The sequence below is a fragment of the Physella acuta genome, unplaced genomic scaffold, assembly GCF_028476545.2.
Source record: "Physella acuta isolate Inbredline_101_S28 unplaced genomic scaffold, ASM2847654v3 ptg000476l, whole genome shotgun sequence".
Lineage (NCBI taxonomy): Eukaryota > Metazoa > Mollusca > Gastropoda > Physidae > Physella > Physella acuta.
In genome coordinates this window covers 898,651-920,061 of record NW_026731995.1, presented here as the reverse complement: position 1 = coordinate 920,061, position 21,411 = coordinate 898,651, and the positions used below count along the sequence as shown (strand labels likewise).

The window sequence follows — 21,411 nt, the reverse complement described above, 5'->3', positions numbered from 1 at the left end:
GACAATTTAATAGTGGAGACTTTTTTCTAAAAGTAAAAATTTGGTTGTGATGTAACCTACCTCAGAACTGGGGGATTTGTGGTGGAACCTACCTCAGAACTGGGAGATTTGTGATGGAACCTACCTCAGAACTGGGAGATTTGTGATGGAACCTACCTCAGAACTGGGAGATTTGTGATGGAACCTACCTCAGAACTGGGAGATTTGTGATGTAACCTACCTCAGAACTGGGAGATTTGTGATGGAACCTACCTCAGAACTGGGAGATTTGTGATGTAACCTACCTCAGAACTGGGAGATTTGTGATGGAACCTACCTCAGAACTGGGAGATTTGTGATGTAACCTACCTCAGAACTGGGAGATTTGTGATGGAACCTACCTCAGAACTGGGAGATTTGTGATGTAACCTACCTCAGAACTGGGAGATTTGTGATGTAACCTACCTCAGAACTGGGAGATTTGTACCATAAAATTCTGGCCAGGTCATCGCCCTGAGTGTGTTCTAGAGCGTGCTCAAAGACTTCAACTTTCTGCATCAAGGTCAGGTGGTCGTAGTCTGGCGCCATCTGGCAACATCAAACAATCACACCAATGGTCAACTCAATCACACCAATGGTCAACTCAATCACACCAATGGTCAATCACACCAATGGTCAATCACACCAATGGTCAACTCAATCACACCAATGGTCAATCACACCAATGGTCAACTCAATCACACCAATGGTCAATTCAATCACACCAATGGTCAACTCAATCACACCAATGGTCAACTCAATCACACCAATGGTCAACTCAATCACACCAATGGTCAACTCAATCACACCAATGGTCAATCACACCAATGGTCAACTCAATCACACCAATGGTCAACTCAATCACACCAATGGTCAATCACACCAATGGTCAATCACACCAATGGTCAACTCAATCACACCAATGGTTAATCACACCAATGGTCAACTCAATCACACCAATGGTCAATTCAATCACACCAATGGTCAATCACACCAATGGTCAACTCAATCACACCAATGGTCAACTCAATCACACCAATGGTCAACTCAATCACACCAATGGTCAACACAATCACACCAATGGTCAATCACACCAATGGTCAACTCAGTCACACCAATGGTCAATCACACCAATGGTCAACTCAATCACACCAATGGTCAACTCAATCACACCAATGGTCAATTCAATCACACCAATGGTCAACACAATCACACCAATGGTCAACACAATCACACCAATGGTCAACTCAATCACACCAATGGTCAACACAATCACACCAATGGTCAATCACAAAAATGGTCAACTCAATCACACCAATGGTCAACTCAGTCACACCAATGGTCAATCACACCAATGGTCAACTCAATCACACCAATGGTCAATCACACCAATGGTCAATCACACCAATGGTCAATCACACCAATGGTCAATCACACCAATGGTCAACACAATGACACCAATGGTCAACTCAATCACACAAATGGTCAACTCAATCACACCAATGGTCAATCACACCAATGGTCAATCACACCAATGGTCAATCACACAAATGGTCAACTCAGTCACACCAATGGTCAACACAATCACACCAATGGTCAACACAACCACACCAATGGTCAATCACACCAATGGTCACAATTCAATCACACCAATGGTCAACTCAATCACACCAATGGTCGACTCAATCACACCAATGGTCAACACAATCACACCAATGGTCAATCACAAAAATGGTCAACTCAATCACACCAATGGTCAACTCAGTCACACCAATGGTCAATCACACCAATGGTCAACTCAATCACACCAATGGTCAATCACACCAATGGTCAATCACACCAATGGTCAATCACACCAATGGTCAATCACACCAATGGTCAACACAATGACACCAATGGTCAACTCAATCACACAAATGGTCAACTCAATCACACCAATGGTCAATCACACCAATGGTCAATCACACCAATGGTCAATCACACAAATGGTCAACTCAGTCACACCAATGGTCAACACAATCACACCAATGGTCAACACAACCACACCAATGGTCAATCACACCAATGGTCACAATTCAATCACACCAATGGTCAACTCAATCACACCAATGGTCGACTCAATCACACCAATGGTCAACACAATCACACCAATGGTCAATCACACCAATGGTCAACTCAATCACACCAATGGTCAACTCAGTCACACCAATGGTCAATCACACCAATGGTCAACTCAATCACACCAATGGTCAATCACACCAATGGTCAATCACACCAATGGTCAATCACACCAATGGTCAATCACACCAATGGTCAACACAATGACACCAATGGTCAACTCAATCACACAAATGGTCAACTCAGTCACACCAATGGTCAACACAATCACACCAATGGTCAACACAACCACACCAATGGTCAATCACACCAATGGTCACAACTCAATCACACCAATGGTCAACACAATCACACCAATGGTCAACACAATCACACCAATGGTCAACACAATCACACCAATGGTCAACACAATCACACCAATGGTCAACACAATCACACCAATGGTCAACACAATCACACCAATGGTCAACTCAATCACACCAATGGTCAACTCAGTCACACCAATGGTCAATCACACCAATGGTCAATCACACCAATGGTCAACTCAATCACACCAATGGTCAATCACACCAATGGTCAACTCAATCACACCAATGGTCAATCACACCAATGGTCAACACAATAAAACCAATGGTCAATTCAATCACACCAATGGTCAACACAATCACACCAATGGTCAACACAATCACACCAATGGTCAACTCAATCACACCAATGGTCAACTCAATCACACAAATGGTCAACTCAATCACACCAATGGTCAACACAATCACACCAATGGTCAACTCAATCACCACACCAATGGTCAACTCAATCACACCAATGGTCAACTCAATCACACCAATGGACAAACACCAATGGTCAATCACACCAATGGTCAACTCAATCACACCAATGGTCAACACAATCACACCAATGGTCAACTCAATCACACCAATGGTCAACTCAATCACACCAATGGTCAACTCAATCACACCAATGGTCAACACAATCACACCAATGGTCAACTCAGTCACACCAATGGTCAATCACACCAATGGTCAACTCAATCACACCAATGGTCAATCACACCAATGGTCAATCACACCAATGGTCAACTCAATCACACCAATGGTCAATCACACCAATGGTCAACACAATCACACCAATGGTCAATTCAATCACACCAATGGTCAACTCAATCACACCAATGGTCAACTCAATCACACCAATGGTCAATCACACCAATGGTCAATCACACCAATGGTCAACTGAATCACACCAATGATCAACTCAACCACACCAATGGTCAACTCAATCACACCAATGGTCAATCACACCAATGGTCAATCACACCAATGGTCAACTCAATCACACCAATGGTCAACTCAATCACACCAATGGTCGACTCAATCACACCAATGGGCAATCACACCAATGGTCAACTCAATCACACCAATGGTCAACACAATCACACCAATGGTCAATCACACCAATGGTCAATCACACCAATGGTCAATCACACCAATGGTCAACACAATCACACCAATGGTCAACACAATCACACCAATGGTCAACACAATCACACCAATGGTCAACACAATCACACCAATGGTCAATCACACCAATGGTCAACTCAATCACACCAATGGTCAACTCAATCACACCAATGGTCAATCACACCAATGGTCAATCACACCACTGGTCAACAGAATCTCACCCGTAACATCACTCTGTGCTCAATGTTGAGGAGAATCTTCCTTTTCTCGCGGTAGTCCCGGATGAGTGCGTGGATGGTGTCACAGTTTCTCACCCAGCCAATCAGACCGGAGTTGGTGGACAATGGGATGGCTGCAAACCTGGTGATGCTGGGGACAGAACAAGTTGACATTTGGCCAACACGTTGACATCAGGACAACAAGTTGACATCAGGCCAAAAAGTTGACATCAGGCCGACAAGTTGACATCAGGCCGACAAGTTGACATAAGGCCGACAAGTTGACATCAAGCTGACAAGTTGACATCAGGCCGACAAGTTGACATCAAGCTGACAAGTTGACATCAGGCCAACAAGTTGACATCAGGCCAACAAGTTGACATCGGGCCAACAAGTTGACATCGGGCCAACAAGTTGACATCGGGCCAACAAGTTGACATCGGGCCAACAAGTTGACATCGGGCCAACAAGTTGACATCGGGCCAACAAGTTGACATCAGGCCAGTGATTGACATCAGGCCAACAAGTTGACATCAGGCCAATGATTGACATCAGGCCAACAAATTTTTCAACATTAGGCCAACCTTTTTAACACCCACAAAATAGAACTAAACGACAGAAATAACTAAACGACAGAAATAACTAAACGACAGAAATAACTAAATGACAGAAATAACTAAATGACAGAAATAACTAAATGACAGAAATAACTAAATGACAGAAATAATTTAATGATAGAAGTAACTAAATGACACAAATAACTAAATGACAGAAATAACTAAATGACAGAAATAACTAAATGACAGAAATAACTAAATGACAGAAATAACTAAATGACACAAATAACTAAATGACAAATATTACTAAATGACACAAAGAACTAAATGACACAAAAAACTAAATGACTAATAACTAAATGACACAAATAACTAAATGACACTAACTAAATGACACAAATAACTAAATGACAAATAACTAAATGACACATCCTGTACGAGGAAACTTACGTAAGATTTCTCCTGAAAGTGTCTGGGTTATTACGCAGCAAAGAATTGACTAGACCAAAGAGCTGCATGACCCTCTCGTCCTGACGTAGGTCCTCGTGACCTTTCAACAAAAACTGGTACTCTTCTCCATCACTTCCTGGAGAGGGAAACTTTAGTCAGCACACAAGGACTACACACAGCACACAAGGACTACACAGCTACAGCACACTACACAGGTACAGCACACAAGGACTACACACAGCACACAAGGACTACACACAGCACACAAGGACTACACAGGTACAGCACACAAGGACTACACACAGCACACAAGGACTACACACAGCACACAAGGACTACACACAGCACACAAGAACTACACAGTTACAGCACACAAGGACTACACACAGCACACAAGGACTACACAGTTACAGCACACAAGGACTACACAGTTACAGCACACAAGGACTACACAGTTACAGTACACAAGGACTACACACAGCACACAAGGACTACACAGTTACAGCACACAAGGACTACACAGCTACAGCACACAAGGACTACACAGTTACAGCACACAAGGACTACACACAGCACACAAGGACTACACAGTTACAGCACACAAGGACTACACAGTTACAGTACACAAGGACTACACAGTTACAGCACACAAGGACTACACAGTTACAGCACACAAGGACTACACACAGCACACAAGGACTACACAGTTACAGCACACAAGGACTACACAGTTACAGCACACAAGGACTACACAGTTACAGCACACAAGGACTACACACAGCACACAAGGACTACACAGTTACAGCACACAAGGACTACACAGTTACAGCACACAAGGACTACACACAGCACACAAGGACTACACACAGCACACAAGGACTACACAGTTACAGCACACAAGGACTACACAGCTACAGCACACAAGGACTACACAGTTACAGCACACAAGGACTACACAGTTACAGCACACAAGGACTACACACAGCACACAAGGACTACACAGTTACAGCACACAAGGACTACACAGTTACAGCACACAAGGACTACACACAGCACACAAGGACTACACACAGCACACAAGGACTACACACACCACACAAAGACCACACAGCTACAGCACACAAGGACTACACAGTTACACCACACAAGGACTACACACAGCACACAAGGACTACACACAGCACACAAGGACTACACACAGCACACAAGGACTACACACAGCACACAAGGACTACACACACCACACAAAGACCACACAGCTACAGCACACAAGGACTACACAGGTACACCACACAAGGACTACACACAGCACACAAGGACTACATAGCAAGACCCAGGACTGACCCCCCCCCCACACAAGTTCAAATGTCTCTGACCCCCCCCCCCCCCCCCCCCACAAGTAAAAATGTCTGACCCCCCACACACAAGTTGAAATGTCTCTGACCCCCCCCCCTTTCTACACACACATAAGTACAAATGTCTGACCCCCCCCCCCCCAAGTACAAATGTCTGAACCCCCCCCCAAGTACAAATGTCTGACCCCCCCCCCCCCCCCAAGTACAAATGTCTGACCCCCCCCCCCAAGTACAAATGTCTCTGACCCCCCCACCCCTACAAGTACAAATGTCTGACCCCCCCCCCCAAGTACAAATGTCTCTGACCCCCCCACCCCTACAAGTACAAATGTCTGACCCCACACCCCAAGTACAAAAGTACAAATGTCTCTGACCCCCCCCCCCCCCCCACAAGTACAAATGTCTGACCCCCCACCCCCACAAGTACAAATGTCTCTGACCCCCCCCCCCCCCCCACAAGTACAAATGTCTGACCCCCCACCCCCACAAGTACAAATGTCTCTGACCCCCCCCCCCCCACAAGTACAAATGTCTAACCCCCCACCCCCACAAGTACAAATGTCTCTGACCCCCCCCCCCCCCCACAAGTACAAATGTCTGACCCCTCCCCCCCCCCACAAGTACACATGTCTGACCCCCCCCCCCCCCCCCCACAAGTACAAATGTCTGACCCACCCCCCCCCCACAAGTACACATGTCTGACCCCTCCCCCCCCACCCCCACAAGTACAAATGTCTGACCCACCCCCCCCCCCCCCCCCCACAAGTACACATGTCTGACCAAAAATGCTCAGCTTCCTGGGCCTCTGTTTGGAAGTGATGACTTGCAGTGAACTTTGAACTCTCTTGATCCTTATAACGGGTTGATTAGGCTCGTAAGAGCCAGGAACAGCCAATTCCAGGTCCCGGCAGTGCAAGAGTTTGGGTGAGACATACTGCAGCTCCAGAGATGTCAGCTGACAACAAAAGGGGTGGAGTCAAACAACAAAAGAGGTGGGGTCAAACAACAAAAGAGGTGGGGTCAAACAACAAAAGAGGTGGGGTCATACAACAAAAGAGGTGGAGTCAACAAAACTCCCCCGAGGTTCACTGACCTGAGGCAACTGTTTTGAAATCCTCCTGAAGACGTGGTAGTACAAGTCCCAAGCTTGGGTCAAGTCCTTGACATTGCCTGACCTTTGGTACTTGCGACACCACTCCTGAGCTTCCATCAAGTCCCGCCCATAAGCCTGAAATAATGAGAGTAGCTTTGTGCTTTCCTTTGACTGGACATTACACAGCAATTTGACAGAATGTTTCACTACTTCACTTAATAGTAGACTAAAAGCTATGGCTACTCCAAAAAGTTTTTGAGCAACAATTGAGCAAAGACCACTTTGTGGCTGAGGGCAGTGTTTATTTTTTAAAACTGCTAATGTCAGTGCTAATGTCAGTGCTAATGTCAGTGGCAACGTCAATGCTAACATCAGTGCTAGCATCAGTGCTAATGTCAGTGCTAATGTCAGTGCTAATGTCAGTGCTAATGTCAGTGCTAATGTCAGTGCTAATGTCAGTGCTAACGTCAGTGCTAATGTCAGTGCTAATGTCAGTGCTAATGTCAGTGCTAATGTCAGTGCTAATGTCAGTGCTAATGTCAGTGCTAATGTCAGTGCTAACGCAAGTGCTAAGACCATGGCCGATGTTTGAAAGAGTTTCACCTGTGTAAAAGATGTTTCCTTCAAAGTCTGCGGGCCGCGCTCCATCATGGCGTGGAGAGGCTCCAGGGTGCTGAACATGCCGCGCACGTTGCGGTCACCAAAGTAGAGTCTAGAAGCTTCCTCCAGCCCCTCGTGCCACAGCTCATGCCACAAGATGGCCACACGGATCAGCTCTTCTGACACCTGGCCAAATGTTATACAACACTACCAAATGTCATACAACACTACCAAATGTCATACAACACTACCAAATGTCATACAACACTACCAAATGTCATACAACACTACCAAATGTCATACAACACTACCAAATGTCATACAACACTACCAAATGTCATACAACACTACCAAATGTCATACAACACTACCAAATGTCATACAACACTACCAAATGTCATACAACACTACCAAATGTCATATAACACAACCAAATGTCATATAACACTACCAAATGTCATACAACACTACCAAATGTCATACGACACTACCAAATGTCATACAACACTACCAAATGTCATACAACACTACCAAATGCCATACAACGCTACCAAATGTCATACGACACTATCAAATGTCATACAACGCTACCAAATGTCATACAACACTACCAAATGTCATATAACACTACCAAATGTCATACAACACTACCAAATGTCATACGACACTATCAAATGTCATACAACGCTACCAAATGTCATACAACACTACCAAATGTCATACAACACTACCAAATGTCATACAACACTACCGAATGTCATACAACACTACCAAATGTCATACAAATGTCAGTACCAAAAATAACCAACATAGACTGACCAGCATAGCCTGACCAGTATAGCCTGACCAGCATAGCCTGACTAATGTCTGACCAACAGTATAAAAAACTTGACTGACCAGCATAGCCTGACTAATGTCAGACCAACAGTATAAAAAAACTTGACTGACCAGCATAGCCTGACTAATGTCTGACCAACAGTATAAAAAACTTGACTGACCAGCATAGCCTGGGCCACCAGATTTTGGCTCCTCTCACACATACACTTGAGAATTTTGTTGGCGGCAGCCTGGCGGAGAGTGGCGTTAGACTTGGATGCCACGGTCAGAGGGTAGATCAAGGCCTGCATACAAAACATACGGGGTAGATCAAGGCCTACATACAAAACATATGGGGTAGATCAAGGCCTGCGTACAAAACATATGGGGTAGATCAAGGCCTGCGTACAAAACATATGGGGTAGATCAAGGCCTGCATACAAAACATATGGGGTAGATCAAGGCCTGCGTACAAAACATATGGGGTAGATCAAGGCCTGCATACAAAACATATGGGGTAGATCAAGGCCTGCGTACAAAACATATGGGGTAGATCAAGGCCTGCGTACAAAACATATGGGGTAGATCAAGGCCTGCATACAAAACATATGGGGTAGATCAAGGCCTGCATACAAAACATATGGGGTAGATCAAGGCCTGCGTACAAAACATATGGGGTAGATCAAGGCCTACATACAAAACATACGGGGTAGATCAAGGCCTGGGGATGTGCCTTGTCTTAATAAAATGGTCATGTACCTGGGGATGTGCCTTGTCTTAATAAAATGGTCATGTACCTGGGGATGTGCCTTGTCTTAATAAAATGGTCATGTACCTGGGGATGTGCCTTGTCTTAATAAAATGGTCATGTACCTGGGGATGTGCCTTGTCTTAATAAAATGGTCATGTACCTGGGGATGTGCCTTGTCTTAATAAAATGGTCATATACCTGGGGATGTGCCTTGTCTTAATAAAATGGTCATGTACCTGGGGATGTGCCTTGTCTTAATAAAATGGTCATGTATCTGGGGATGTGCCTTGTCTTAATAAAATGGTCATGTACCTGGGGATGTGCCTTGACTTAATAAAATGGTCATGTACCTGCGGATGTGCCTTGTCTTAATAAAATAGTCATGTACCTGGGGATGTGCCTTGTCTTAATAAAATGGTCATGTACCTGGGGATGTGCCTTGTCTTAATAAAATGGTCATGTACCTGGGGATGTGCCTTGTCTTAATAAAATGGTCATGTACCTGAGGATGTGCCTTAATAAAATGCTCATGTACCTGGGGATGTGCCTTGTCTTAATAAAATGGTCATGTACCTGGGGATGTGCCTTGTCTTAATAAAATGGTCATGTACCTGGGGATGTGCCTAATAAAATGGTCATGTACCTGGGGATGTGCCTTGTCTTAATAAAATGGTCATGTACCTGGGGATGTGCCTTGTCTTAATAAAATGGTCATGTACCTGGGGATGTGCCTTGTCTTAATAAAATGGTCATGTACCTGGGGATGTGCCTTGTCTTAATAAAATGGTCATGTACCTGGGGATGTGCCTTGCCTATCTCTATGAGCAGTTGGTGGACCAGCCTCTGCACCAGAGACCGTGGCGTGTCGATGCGGGCAATCAGCTGTGGAATGACCTGCAGCCAGTTGTCTATCTGTATGCTCTTGATGCCATCGCTCATCATCTCAAACACCTCAGGCCACTGACCATAGTCAAACCACAAGGTCAACAACCTGTGTGGACGACAGTCAACTTGCTATAGGAGAAGTGACATTCAAGTCAACTTGTTACAGGAGAAGTGACATTCAAGTCAACTTGCTGTGTCCTAGACCTATTTTACCTGAGTGTGCCCTTGACCTATTTTACATGAGCCTGTCCTAGACCTATTTTACCTGAGTGTGCCCTTGACCTATTTTACATGAGCCTGTCCTTGACTTATTTTATCTGAGTGTGTCCTTGACCTATTTTACCTGAATGTGTCCGATGCCTATTTTACCAGATAGTGTCCTCGCCCTATTTTACCTGGGTGTGTCTTTGACCTATTTTACCTGAATGTGTCCGATGCCTATTTTACCTGATAGTGTCCTCGACTTATTTTACCTGAGTGTGTCCTGTAGACTGTTCTGTGTGGAGAGGGAGATGGACTTGAAGAAGCCGTGAACAGCTGGGATACAATACTTCTGTATTTTGGCAGAGATCTGGTAGAGTTTAGCAAAGTGATAAAACTTTAGGGCAGGATTAGAATCACTTACTCTTTGCTCCTGTACCCTCTAAATCTCCGGGGATCTAGAGGGTCAGGGAACATGTGAACTATACAACATTAGAGGGACAGGGAACGAAACTATACAACATTTTAGGGACAGGGAACGAAACTATACAACATTAGAGGGTCAGGGAACATGTGAACTATACAACATTAGAGGGACAGGGAACATGTGAACTATACAACATTAGAGGGTCAGGGAACATGTGATCTATACAACATTAGAGGGTCAGGGAACATGTGAACTATACAACATTAGAGGGACAGGGAACATGTGAACTATACAACATTAGAGGGTCAGGGAACATGTGAACTATACAACATAAGAGGGTCAGGGAACATGTGAACTATACAACATTAGAGGGACAGGGAACATGTGAACTATACAACATTAGAGGGACAGGGAACATGTGAACTATACAACATTAGAGGGACAGGGAACATGTGAACTATACAACATTAGAGGGACAGGGAACATGTGAACTATACATTAGAGGGACAGGGAACATGTGAACTATACAACATTAGAGGGACAGGGAACATTGGAACTATACAACATTTTAGGGACAGGGAACATTGGAAGAAAAGAATGACTGACACCATCTACTGATGTCACTGACACTACTGACGTCAGACAACCTGGAAGCTACTCACAGACTCTGGCCGGGGTGAGATGGCCATGTCCAGCCGAGGCAGGTCAAGCAGGCCATCTGATGTGGCCGCAGCTGTGGCCGCCTGCTCTTTCTGCTTGTAGAACAGGACGGCCTGGTAGTTCATCAGGGCCAGGGAATGCCAGGCCTGCAAGAAAAGATGGAGACTTCATTAACAGGAGTCACGTCATTAACAGGAGTCACGTCATTAACAGGAGTCACTTGATAAACAGGAGTCACTTGATAAACAGGAGTCATGTCATTAACAGGAGTCACTTCATTAACAGGAGTCACTTCATTAACAGGAGTCACGTCATTAACAGGAGTCACGTCATTAACAGGAGTCACTTCATTAACAGGAGTCACTTCATTAACAGGAGTCACTTCATTAACAGGAGTCACTTCATTAACAGGAGTCATGTCATTAACAGGAGTCATGTCATTAACAGGAGTCACGTCATTAACAGGAGTCACGTCATTAACAGGAGTCACTTCATTAACAGGAGTCACGTCATTAACAGGAGTCACTTCATTGACAGGAGTCACGTCATTAACAGGAGTCACATCATTAACAGGAGTCACTTCCTTAACAGGAGTCACTTCCTTAACTGTAGTCATCAACATAGAGTCACTTGATTAACAGGAGTCAGCTATTTTACCTTGTACCAAGAGTCATCATGCTCCTTAGCCAGGCTGTCAGCTATTTTACCTTGTACCAAGAGTCATCAACATAGAGTCACTTGATTAACAGGAGTCAGCTATTTACCTTGTACCAAGAGTCATCATGCTCCTTAGCCAGGCTGTCAGCTATTTTACCTTGTACCAAGAGTCATCAACATAGAGTCACTTGATAAACATGAGTCAGCTATTTACCTTGTACCAAGAGTCATCATGCTCCTTAGCCAGGCTGTCAGCTATTTACCTTGTACCAAGAGTCATCATGCTCCTTAGCCAGGCTGTCAGCTATTTACCTTGTACCAAGAGTCATCATGCTCCTTAGCCAGGCTGTCAGCTATTTTACCTTGTACCAAGAGTCATCAACATAGAGTCACTTGATTAACAGGAGTCAGCTATTTACCTTGTACCAAGAGTCATCATGCTCCTTAGCCAGGCTGTCAGCTATTTACCTTGTACCAAGAGTCATCATGCTCCTAGCCAGGCTGTCAGCTATTTTACCTTGTACCAAGAGTCATCAACATAGAGTCACTTGATTAACAGGAGTCAGCTATTTACCTTGTACCAAGAGTCATCATGCTCCTTAGCCAGGCTGTCAGCTATTTACCTTGTACCAAGAGTCATCATGCTCCTTAGCCAGGCTGTCAGCTATTTTACCTTGTACCAAGAGTCATCAACATAGAGTCACTTGATAAACATGAGTCAGCTATTTACCTTGTACCAAGAGTCATCATGTTCCTTAGCCAGGCTGTCAGCTATTTTACCTTGTACCAAGAGTCATCAACATAGAGTCACTTGATAAACATGAGTCAGCTATTTTACCTTGTACCAAGAGTCATCAACATAGAGTCACTTGATAAACATGAGTCAGCTATTTACCTTGTACCAAGAGTCATCATGCTCCTTAGCCAGGCTGTCAGCTATTTACCTTGTACCAAGAGTCATCATGCTCCTTAGCCAGGCTGTCAGCTATTTACCTTGTACCAAGAGTCATCATGCTCCTTAGCCAGGCTGTCAGCTATTTACCTTGTACCAAGAGTCATCATGCTCCTTAGCCAGGCTGTCAGCTATTTACCTTGTACCAAGAGTCATCATGCTCCTTAGCCAGGCTGTCAGCTATTTACCTTGTACCAAGAGTCATCATGCTCCTTAGCCAGGCTGTCAGCTATTTACCTTGTACCAAGAGTCATCATGCTCCTTAGCCAGGCTGTCAGCTATTTACCTTGTACCAAGAGTCATCAACATAGAGTCACTTGATTAACAGGAGTCAGCTATTTACCTTGTACCAAGAGTCATCATGCTCCTTAGCCAGGCTGTCAGCTATTTACCTTGTACCAAGAGTCATCAACATAGAGTCACTTGATTAACAGGAGTCAGCTATTTACCTTGTACCAAGAGTCATCATGCTCCTTAGCCAGGCTGTCAGCTATTTACCTTGTACCAAGAGTCATCAACATAGAGTCACTTGATAAACATGAGTCAGCTATTTACCTTGTACCAAGAGTCATCATGCTCCTTAGCCAGGCTGTCAGCTATTTACCTTGTACCAAGAGTCATCATGCTCCTTAGCCAGGCTGTCAGCTATTTACCTTGTACCAAGAGTCATCATGTTCCTTAGCCAGGCTATAGTTGTCCAGGATCTGTGGAATGGACTCCTCTGACACACCCAGCAACTCTTCTGACCACTGGCCCAGCCGCAGGTAGCATCTGAAATGTTCAAACACCAGCCTGCACATCTCAAACAAAACAGTGGCTCTTCTAACACATGTAACACTCTACTGACATCTAATGACATCTACTGACACCATGAGACAGCCTGTGACACCATGTGACAGCCTGTGACACCATGTGACACAAGCCACTGACCCACCTGGCAGTCAGCTGGTTTAGTTTGGCTCGCTGTGCTACCTCGTCAGGTCCCATGAGGATCAAGGATTTGGTCTGGAGGGAATGTTTGACAAAGTGCTGGAGCTTTTGGTACGCTTCCTTCTGGAAATACACTCAAGACATTTTAGTCAAATCATTTTTGTCAAGTCATTTTAGTCAAATCATTTTAGTCAAGTCATTTTTGTCAAGTCATTTTACTCAAATCATTTTAGTCAAATCATTTTTGTCATAACACTTTATTCAATACATTTTTGTCCAAACATTTTAGTCCAAACATTTTAGTCCAAACATTTTAGTCCAAACATTTTAGTCCAAACAATTTTGTCAAAACATTTTTGTCAATACTTTTGACCGACTGACAACTCACCTGTTGGTGTTTGTCCTGACTGACAACTCACCTGTTGGTGTTTGTCCTGACTGACAACTCACCTGTTGGTGTTTGTCCTGACTGACAACTCAACTGTTGGTGTTTGTCCTGACTGACAACTCACCTGTTGGTGTTTGTCCTGACTGACAACTCACCTGTTGGTGTTTGTCCTGACTGACAACTCACCTGTTGGTGTTTGTCCTGACTGACAACTCACCTGTTGGTGTTTGTCCTTCCACATGTGCTTCATGTAGGCAAAGGTCACCTTAGGGTGGGTGTTGGGGATGAAATGCTCCGGGTTCTTGGAGGGGTCAGTGCCCAGCAGAGTGACCAGCGTCTTGTGGGACAGGGCCTGGGGGGGGGGACAGTTGAGTTGGTTCAAATAGATTGGTAGATTGACAAGTTGAATTGGTAGATTGACAAGTTAGATTGACAAGTTATATTGGTAGATTGACAAGTTAGGTTGGTAGATTGACAAGTTAGATTGGTAGATTGATAAGTTAGATTGACAAGTTAGATTGGTAGATTGACAAGTTGAATTGACAAGTTAGATTGGTAGATTGACAAGTTAGATTGGTAGATTGACAAGTTAGGTTGGTAGATTGACTAGTTAGATTGGTAGATTGACAAGTTAGATTGGTAGATTGACAAGTTAGATTGGTAGATTGACAAGTTGAATTGACAAGTTAGATTGTTAGATTGACAAGTTAGATTGACAAGTTAGGTTGGTAGATTGACAAGTTAGATTGGTAGATTGACAAGTTAGATTGGTAGATTGACAAGTTAGATTGGTAGATTGACAAGTTAGATTGACAAGTTAGATTGGTAGATTGACAAGTTAGGTTGGTAGAATGACAAGTTAGATTGGTAGATTGACAAGTTAGTGTTGACAAGTTAGATTGACAAGTTAGATTGACAAGTTAGATTGACAAGTTAGATTGACAAGTTAGTGTTGACAAGTTAGATTGACAAGTTAGATTGACAAGTTAGTGTTGACAAGTTAGATTGACAAGTTAGTGTTGACTGACCAGTCTCTCATTCTTGCGGCACAGACTGGCAAACTTGAGCCAGGCATCCATGTCCTCCTCTGGTGAGATGACCAGAGACCTGACCTGCAGGATCTTCTGCCAATCTTCCACCACACGTTGACAGCCCTGGTCAAAACAACTTTGGTCAAACACGCAGGTCACAACATTTCATTTAACTTTGGTCAAACACGCAGGTCACAACATTTCATTTAACTTTGGTCAAACACGCAGGTCACAACATTTCATTTAACTTTGGTCAAACACGCAGGTCACAACATTTCATTCAACTTTGGTCAAACACGCAGGTCACAACATTTCATTTAACTTTGGTCAAACACGCAGGTCACAACATTTCATTTAACTTTGGTCAAATACGCAGGTCACAACATTTCATTTAACTTTGGTCAAACACGCAGGCCACAACATTTCATTTAACTTTGGTCAAACACGCAGGTCACAACATTTCATTTAACTTTGGTCAAACACGCAGGTCACAACATTTCATTTAACTTTGGTCAAATACGCAGGTCACAACATTTCATTTAACTTTGGTCAAACACGCAGGCCACAACATTTCATTTAACTTTGGTCAAACACGCAGGCCACAACATTTCATTTAACTTTGGTCAAACACGCAGGCCACAACATTTCATTTAACTTTGGATAAACACGCAGGCCACTTTTCATTTCTTTATTCATGGAAGTTATTTCACAAGGAGCTTGTCAGCTCTTAATCACATTCAGCAACCAACCCACCTACTAATTAACCTTAATCCCATGAACTTTGACCGACCTTGAGCCTGTTCCACCACAGCCAACCAACCTTGAGCAGCCAACCCACCTTGAGCAGCCAACCCACCACAGCCAAACCACCACAGCCAAACCACCACAGCCAACCCACCACAGCCAACCCACCACAACCAACCCACCACAGCGAACCCACCACAGCCAACCCACCTTGAGCCTGTTCCACCACAGCCAACCAACAACAGCCAACCCACCACAGCCAACCCACCACAGCCAACCCACCACAGCCAACCCACCACAGCCAACCCACCACAGCCAACCCACCACAGCCAACCCACCATAGCCAACCCACCACAGCCAACCCACCACAGCCAACCCACCTTGAGCCTGTTCCACCACAGCCAACCCACCTTGAGCCTGTTCCACCACAGCCAACCCACAACAGCCAACCCACCACAGCCAACCCCCCACAGCCAACCCACCACAGCCAACCCACCACAGCCAACCCACCACAGCCAACCAACCACAGCCAACCCACCACAGCCAACCCACCACAGCCAACCCACCACAGCCAACCCACCACAGCCAACCCACCTTGAGCCTGTTCCACCACAGCCAACCCCCCACAGCCAACCCCCCCACAGCCAACCCACCACAGCCAACCCACCACAGCCAACCCACCACAGCCAACCCACCACAGCCAACCCACCACAGCCAACCCACCTTGAGCCTGTTCCACCACAGCCAACCCACCACAGCCAACCCCCCACAGCCAACCCACCTTGCGCCTGTTCCACCACAGCCAACCCCCCACAGCCAACCCACCTTGAGCCTGTTCCACCACAGCCAACCCACCACAGCCAACCCCCCACAGCCAACCCACCTTGAGCCTGTTCCACCACAGCCAACCCCCCACAGCCAACCCACCTTGAGCCTGTTCCACCACAGCCAACCCCCCACAGCCAACCCACCTTGAGCCTGTTCCACCACAGCCAACCCACCACAGCCAACCCCCCACAGCCAACCCACCTTGAGCCTGTTCCACCACAGCCAACCCCCCACAGCCAACCCACCTTGAGCCTGTTCCACCACAGCCAACCCACCACAGCCAACCCACCTTGAGCCTGTTCCACCACAGCCAACCCACCACAGCCAACCCACCTTGAGCCTGTTCCACCACAGCCAACCCACCACAGCCAACCCACCTTGAGCCTGTTCCACCACAGCCAACCCACCACAGCCAACCCACCTTGAGCCTGTTCCACCACAGCCAACCCACCACAGCCAACCCACCTTGAGCCTGTTCCACCACAGCCAACCCCCCACAGCCAACCCCCCACAGCCAACCCCCCACAGCCAACCCACCTTGAGCCTGTTCCACCACAGCCAACCCACCACAGCCAACCCCCCACAGCCAACCCACCTTGAGCCTGTTCCACCACAGCCAACCCCCCACAGCCAACCCACCTTGAGCCTGTTCCACCACAGCCAACCCACCACAGCCAACCCACCTTGAGCCTGTTCCACCACAGCCAACCCACCACAGCCAACCCACCTTGAGCCTGTTCCACCACAGCCAACCCACCACAGCCAACCCACCTTGAGCCTGTTCCACCACAGCCAACCCACCACAGCCAACCCACCTTGAGCCTGTTCCACCACAGCCAACCCCCCACAGCCAACCCCCCACAGCCAACCCCCCACAGCCAACCCACCAGAGCCAACCCACCTTGAGCCTGTTCCACCACAGCCAACCCACCTTGAGCCTGTTCCACCACAGCCAACCCCCCACAGCCAACCCACCACAGCCAACCCACCAGAGCCAACCCACCTTGAGCCTGTTCCACCACAGCCAACCCCCCCACAGCCAACCCACCACAGCCAACCCACCAGAGCCAACCCACCTTGAGCCTGTTCCACCACATCTGTTTGATGGCTTCCCTCCTCTCTGGCACCAGCTTGTACTGGATGACCTCCTCCAGTTCCGACAACATTTGGACATTGACCATAGCCTGAAAGATTGACAACGTTTGGACATTGACCATAGCCTGAAAGATTGACAACGTTTGGACATTGACCATAGCCTGAAAGATTGACAACATTTGGACATTGACCATAGCCTGAAAGATTGACAACATTTGGACATTGACCATAGCCTGAAAGATTGACAACATTTGGACATTGACCATAGCCTGAAAGATTGACAACATTTGGACATTGACCATAGCCTGAAAGACTGACAACATTTGGACATTGACCATAGCCTGAAAGATTGACAACATTTGGACATTGACCATAGCCTGAAAGATTGACAACATTTGGACATTGACCATAGCCTGAAAGATTGACAACATTTGGACATTGACCATAGCCTGAAAGATTGACAACATTTGGACATTGACCATAGCCTGAAAGATTGACAACATTTGGACATTGACCATAGCCTGAAAGATTGACAACATTTGGACATTGACCATAGCCTGAAAGATTGACAACATTTGGACATTGACCATAGCCTGAAAGATTGACAACATTTGGACATTGACCATAGCCTGAAAGATTGACAACATTTGGACATTGACCATAGCCTGAAAGATTGACAACATTTGGACATTGACCATAGCCTGAAAGATTGACAACATTTGGACATTGACCATAGCCTGAAAGATTGACAACATTTGGACATTGACCATAGCCTGAAAGATTGACAACATTTGGACATTGACCATAGCCTGAAAGATTGACAACATTTGGACATTGACCATAGCCTGAAAGATTGACAACATTTGGACATTGACCATAGCCTGAAAGATTGACAACATTTGGACATTGACCATAGCCTGAAAGATTGACAACATTTGGACATTGACCATAGCCTGAAAGATTGACAACATTTGGACATTGACCATAGCCTGAAAGATTGACAACATTTGGACATTGACCATAGCCTGAAAGATTGACAACGTTTGGACATTGACCATAGCCTGAAAGATTGACAACGTTTGGACATTGACCATAGCCTGAAAGATTGACAACGTTTGGACATTGACCATAGCCTGAAAGATTGACAACATTTGGACATTGACCATAGCCTGAAAGATTGACAACATTTGGACATTGACCATAGCCTGAAAGATTGACAACATTTGGACATTGACCATAGCCTGAAAGATTGACAACATTTGGACATTGACCATAGCCTGAAAGATTGACAACATTTGGACATTGACCATAGCCTGAAAGATTGACAACATTTGGACATTGACCATAGCCTGAAAGATTGACAACATTTGGACATTGACCATAGCCTGAAAGATTGACAACATTTGGACATTGACCATAGCCTGAAAGATTGACAACATTTGGACATTGACCATAGCCTGAAAGATTGACAACATTTGGACATTGACCATAGCCTGAAAGATTGACAACATTTGGACATTGACCATAGCCTGAAAGATTGACAACATTTGGACATTGACCATAGCCTGAAAGATTGACAACATTTGGACATTGACCATAGCCTGAAAGATTGACAACATTTGGACATTGACCATAGCCTGAAAGATTGACAACATTTGGACATTGACCATAGCCTGAAAGATTGACAACATTTGGACATTGACCATAGCCTGAAAGATTGACAACATTTGGACATTGACCATAGCCTGAAAGATTGACAACATTTGGACATTGACCATAGCCTGAAAGATTGACAACATTTGGACATTGACCATAGCCTGAAAGATTGACAACATTTGGACATTGACCATAGCCTGAAAGATTGACAACATTTGGACATTGACCATAGCCTGAAAGATTGACAACGTTTGGACATTGACCATAGCCTGAAAGATTGACAACGTTTGGACATTGACCATAGCCTGAAAGATTGACAACGTTTGGACATTGACCATAGCCTGAAAGATTGACGTTTGGACATTGACCATAGCCTGAAAGATTGACAATGTTTGGACATTGACCATAGCCTGAAAGATTGACAACGTTTGGACATTGACCATAGCCTGAAAGATTGACAACATTTGGACATTGACCATAGCCTGAAAGATTGACAACATTTGGACATTGACCATAGCCTGAAAGATTGACAACATTTGGACATTGACCATAGCCTGAAAGATTGACAACATTTGGACATTGACCATAGCCTGAAAGATTGACAACATTTGGACATTGACCATAGCCTGAAAGATTGACAACATTTGGACATTGACCATAGCCTGAAAGATTGACAACATTTGGACATTGACCATAGCCTGAAAGATTGACAACATTTGGACATTGACCATAGCCTGAAAGATTGACAACATTTGGACATTGACCATAGCCTGAAAGATTGACAACATTTGGACATTGACCATAGCCTGAAAGATTGACAACATTTGGACATTGACCATAGCCTGAAAGATTGACAACATTTGGACATTGACCATAGCCTGAAAGATTGACAACATTTGGACATTGACCATAGCCTGAAAGATTGACAACATTTGGACATTGACCATAGCCTGAAAGATTGACAACATTTGGACATTGACCATAGCCTGAAAGATTGACAACATTTGGACATAGACCATAGCCTGAAAGATTGACAACATTTGGACATTGACCATAGCCTGAAAGATTGACAACATTTGGACATTGACCATAGCCTGAAAGATTGACAACATTTGGACATTGACCATAGCCTGAAAGATTGACAACATTTGGACATTGACCATAGCCTGAAAGATTGACAACATTTGGACATTGACCATAGCCTGAAAGATTGACAACATTTGGACATTGACCATAGCCTGAAAGATTGACAACATTTGGACATTGACCATAGCCTGAAAGATTGACAACATTTGGACATTGACCATAGCCTGAAAGATTGACAACATTTGGACATTGACCATAGCCTGAAAGATTGACAACATTTGGACATTGACCATAGCCTGAAAGATTGACAACATTTGGACATTGACCATAGCCTGAAAGATTGACAACATTTGGACATTGACCATAGCCTGAAAGATTGACAACATTTGGACATTGACCATAGCCTGAAAGATTGAC

At 45.0% G+C, this 21,411-nt stretch overlaps 1 protein-coding gene across 1 annotated transcript in view; it reads right to left on the bottom strand.

Moving 5' to 3' along the window:
• The window catches only part of LOC131944006 (serine/threonine-protein kinase mTOR), an 88,180-nt gene that overhangs the window by 6,339 nt on the left and 60,430 nt on the right, over positions 1 to 21,411 (bottom strand). The window contains exons 36-50 of the mRNA XM_059304442.1: positions 18,234 to 18,341; positions 15,583 to 15,708; positions 14,772 to 14,906; positions 14,171 to 14,289; positions 13,890 to 14,007; positions 11,630 to 11,773; positions 10,813 to 10,910; positions 10,250 to 10,445; positions 8,886 to 9,008; positions 7,891 to 8,073; positions 7,288 to 7,422; positions 6,975 to 7,149; positions 4,840 to 4,975; positions 3,836 to 3,983; positions 445 to 567 (exon numbers count right to left, since the gene is read on the bottom strand). Coding sequence (XP_059160425.1) covers positions 445 to 567; positions 3,836 to 3,983; positions 4,840 to 4,975; positions 6,975 to 7,149; positions 7,288 to 7,422; positions 7,891 to 8,073; positions 8,886 to 9,008; positions 10,250 to 10,445; positions 10,813 to 10,910; positions 11,630 to 11,773; positions 13,890 to 14,007; positions 14,171 to 14,289; positions 14,772 to 14,906; positions 15,583 to 15,708; positions 18,234 to 18,341 — 2,067 coding nt within the window. The remainder of the gene's footprint in view (positions 1 to 444; positions 568 to 3,835; positions 3,984 to 4,839; positions 4,976 to 6,974; positions 7,150 to 7,287; positions 7,423 to 7,890; positions 8,074 to 8,885; positions 9,009 to 10,249; positions 10,446 to 10,812; positions 10,911 to 11,629; positions 11,774 to 13,889; positions 14,008 to 14,170; positions 14,290 to 14,771; positions 14,907 to 15,582; positions 15,709 to 18,233; positions 18,342 to 21,411) is intronic.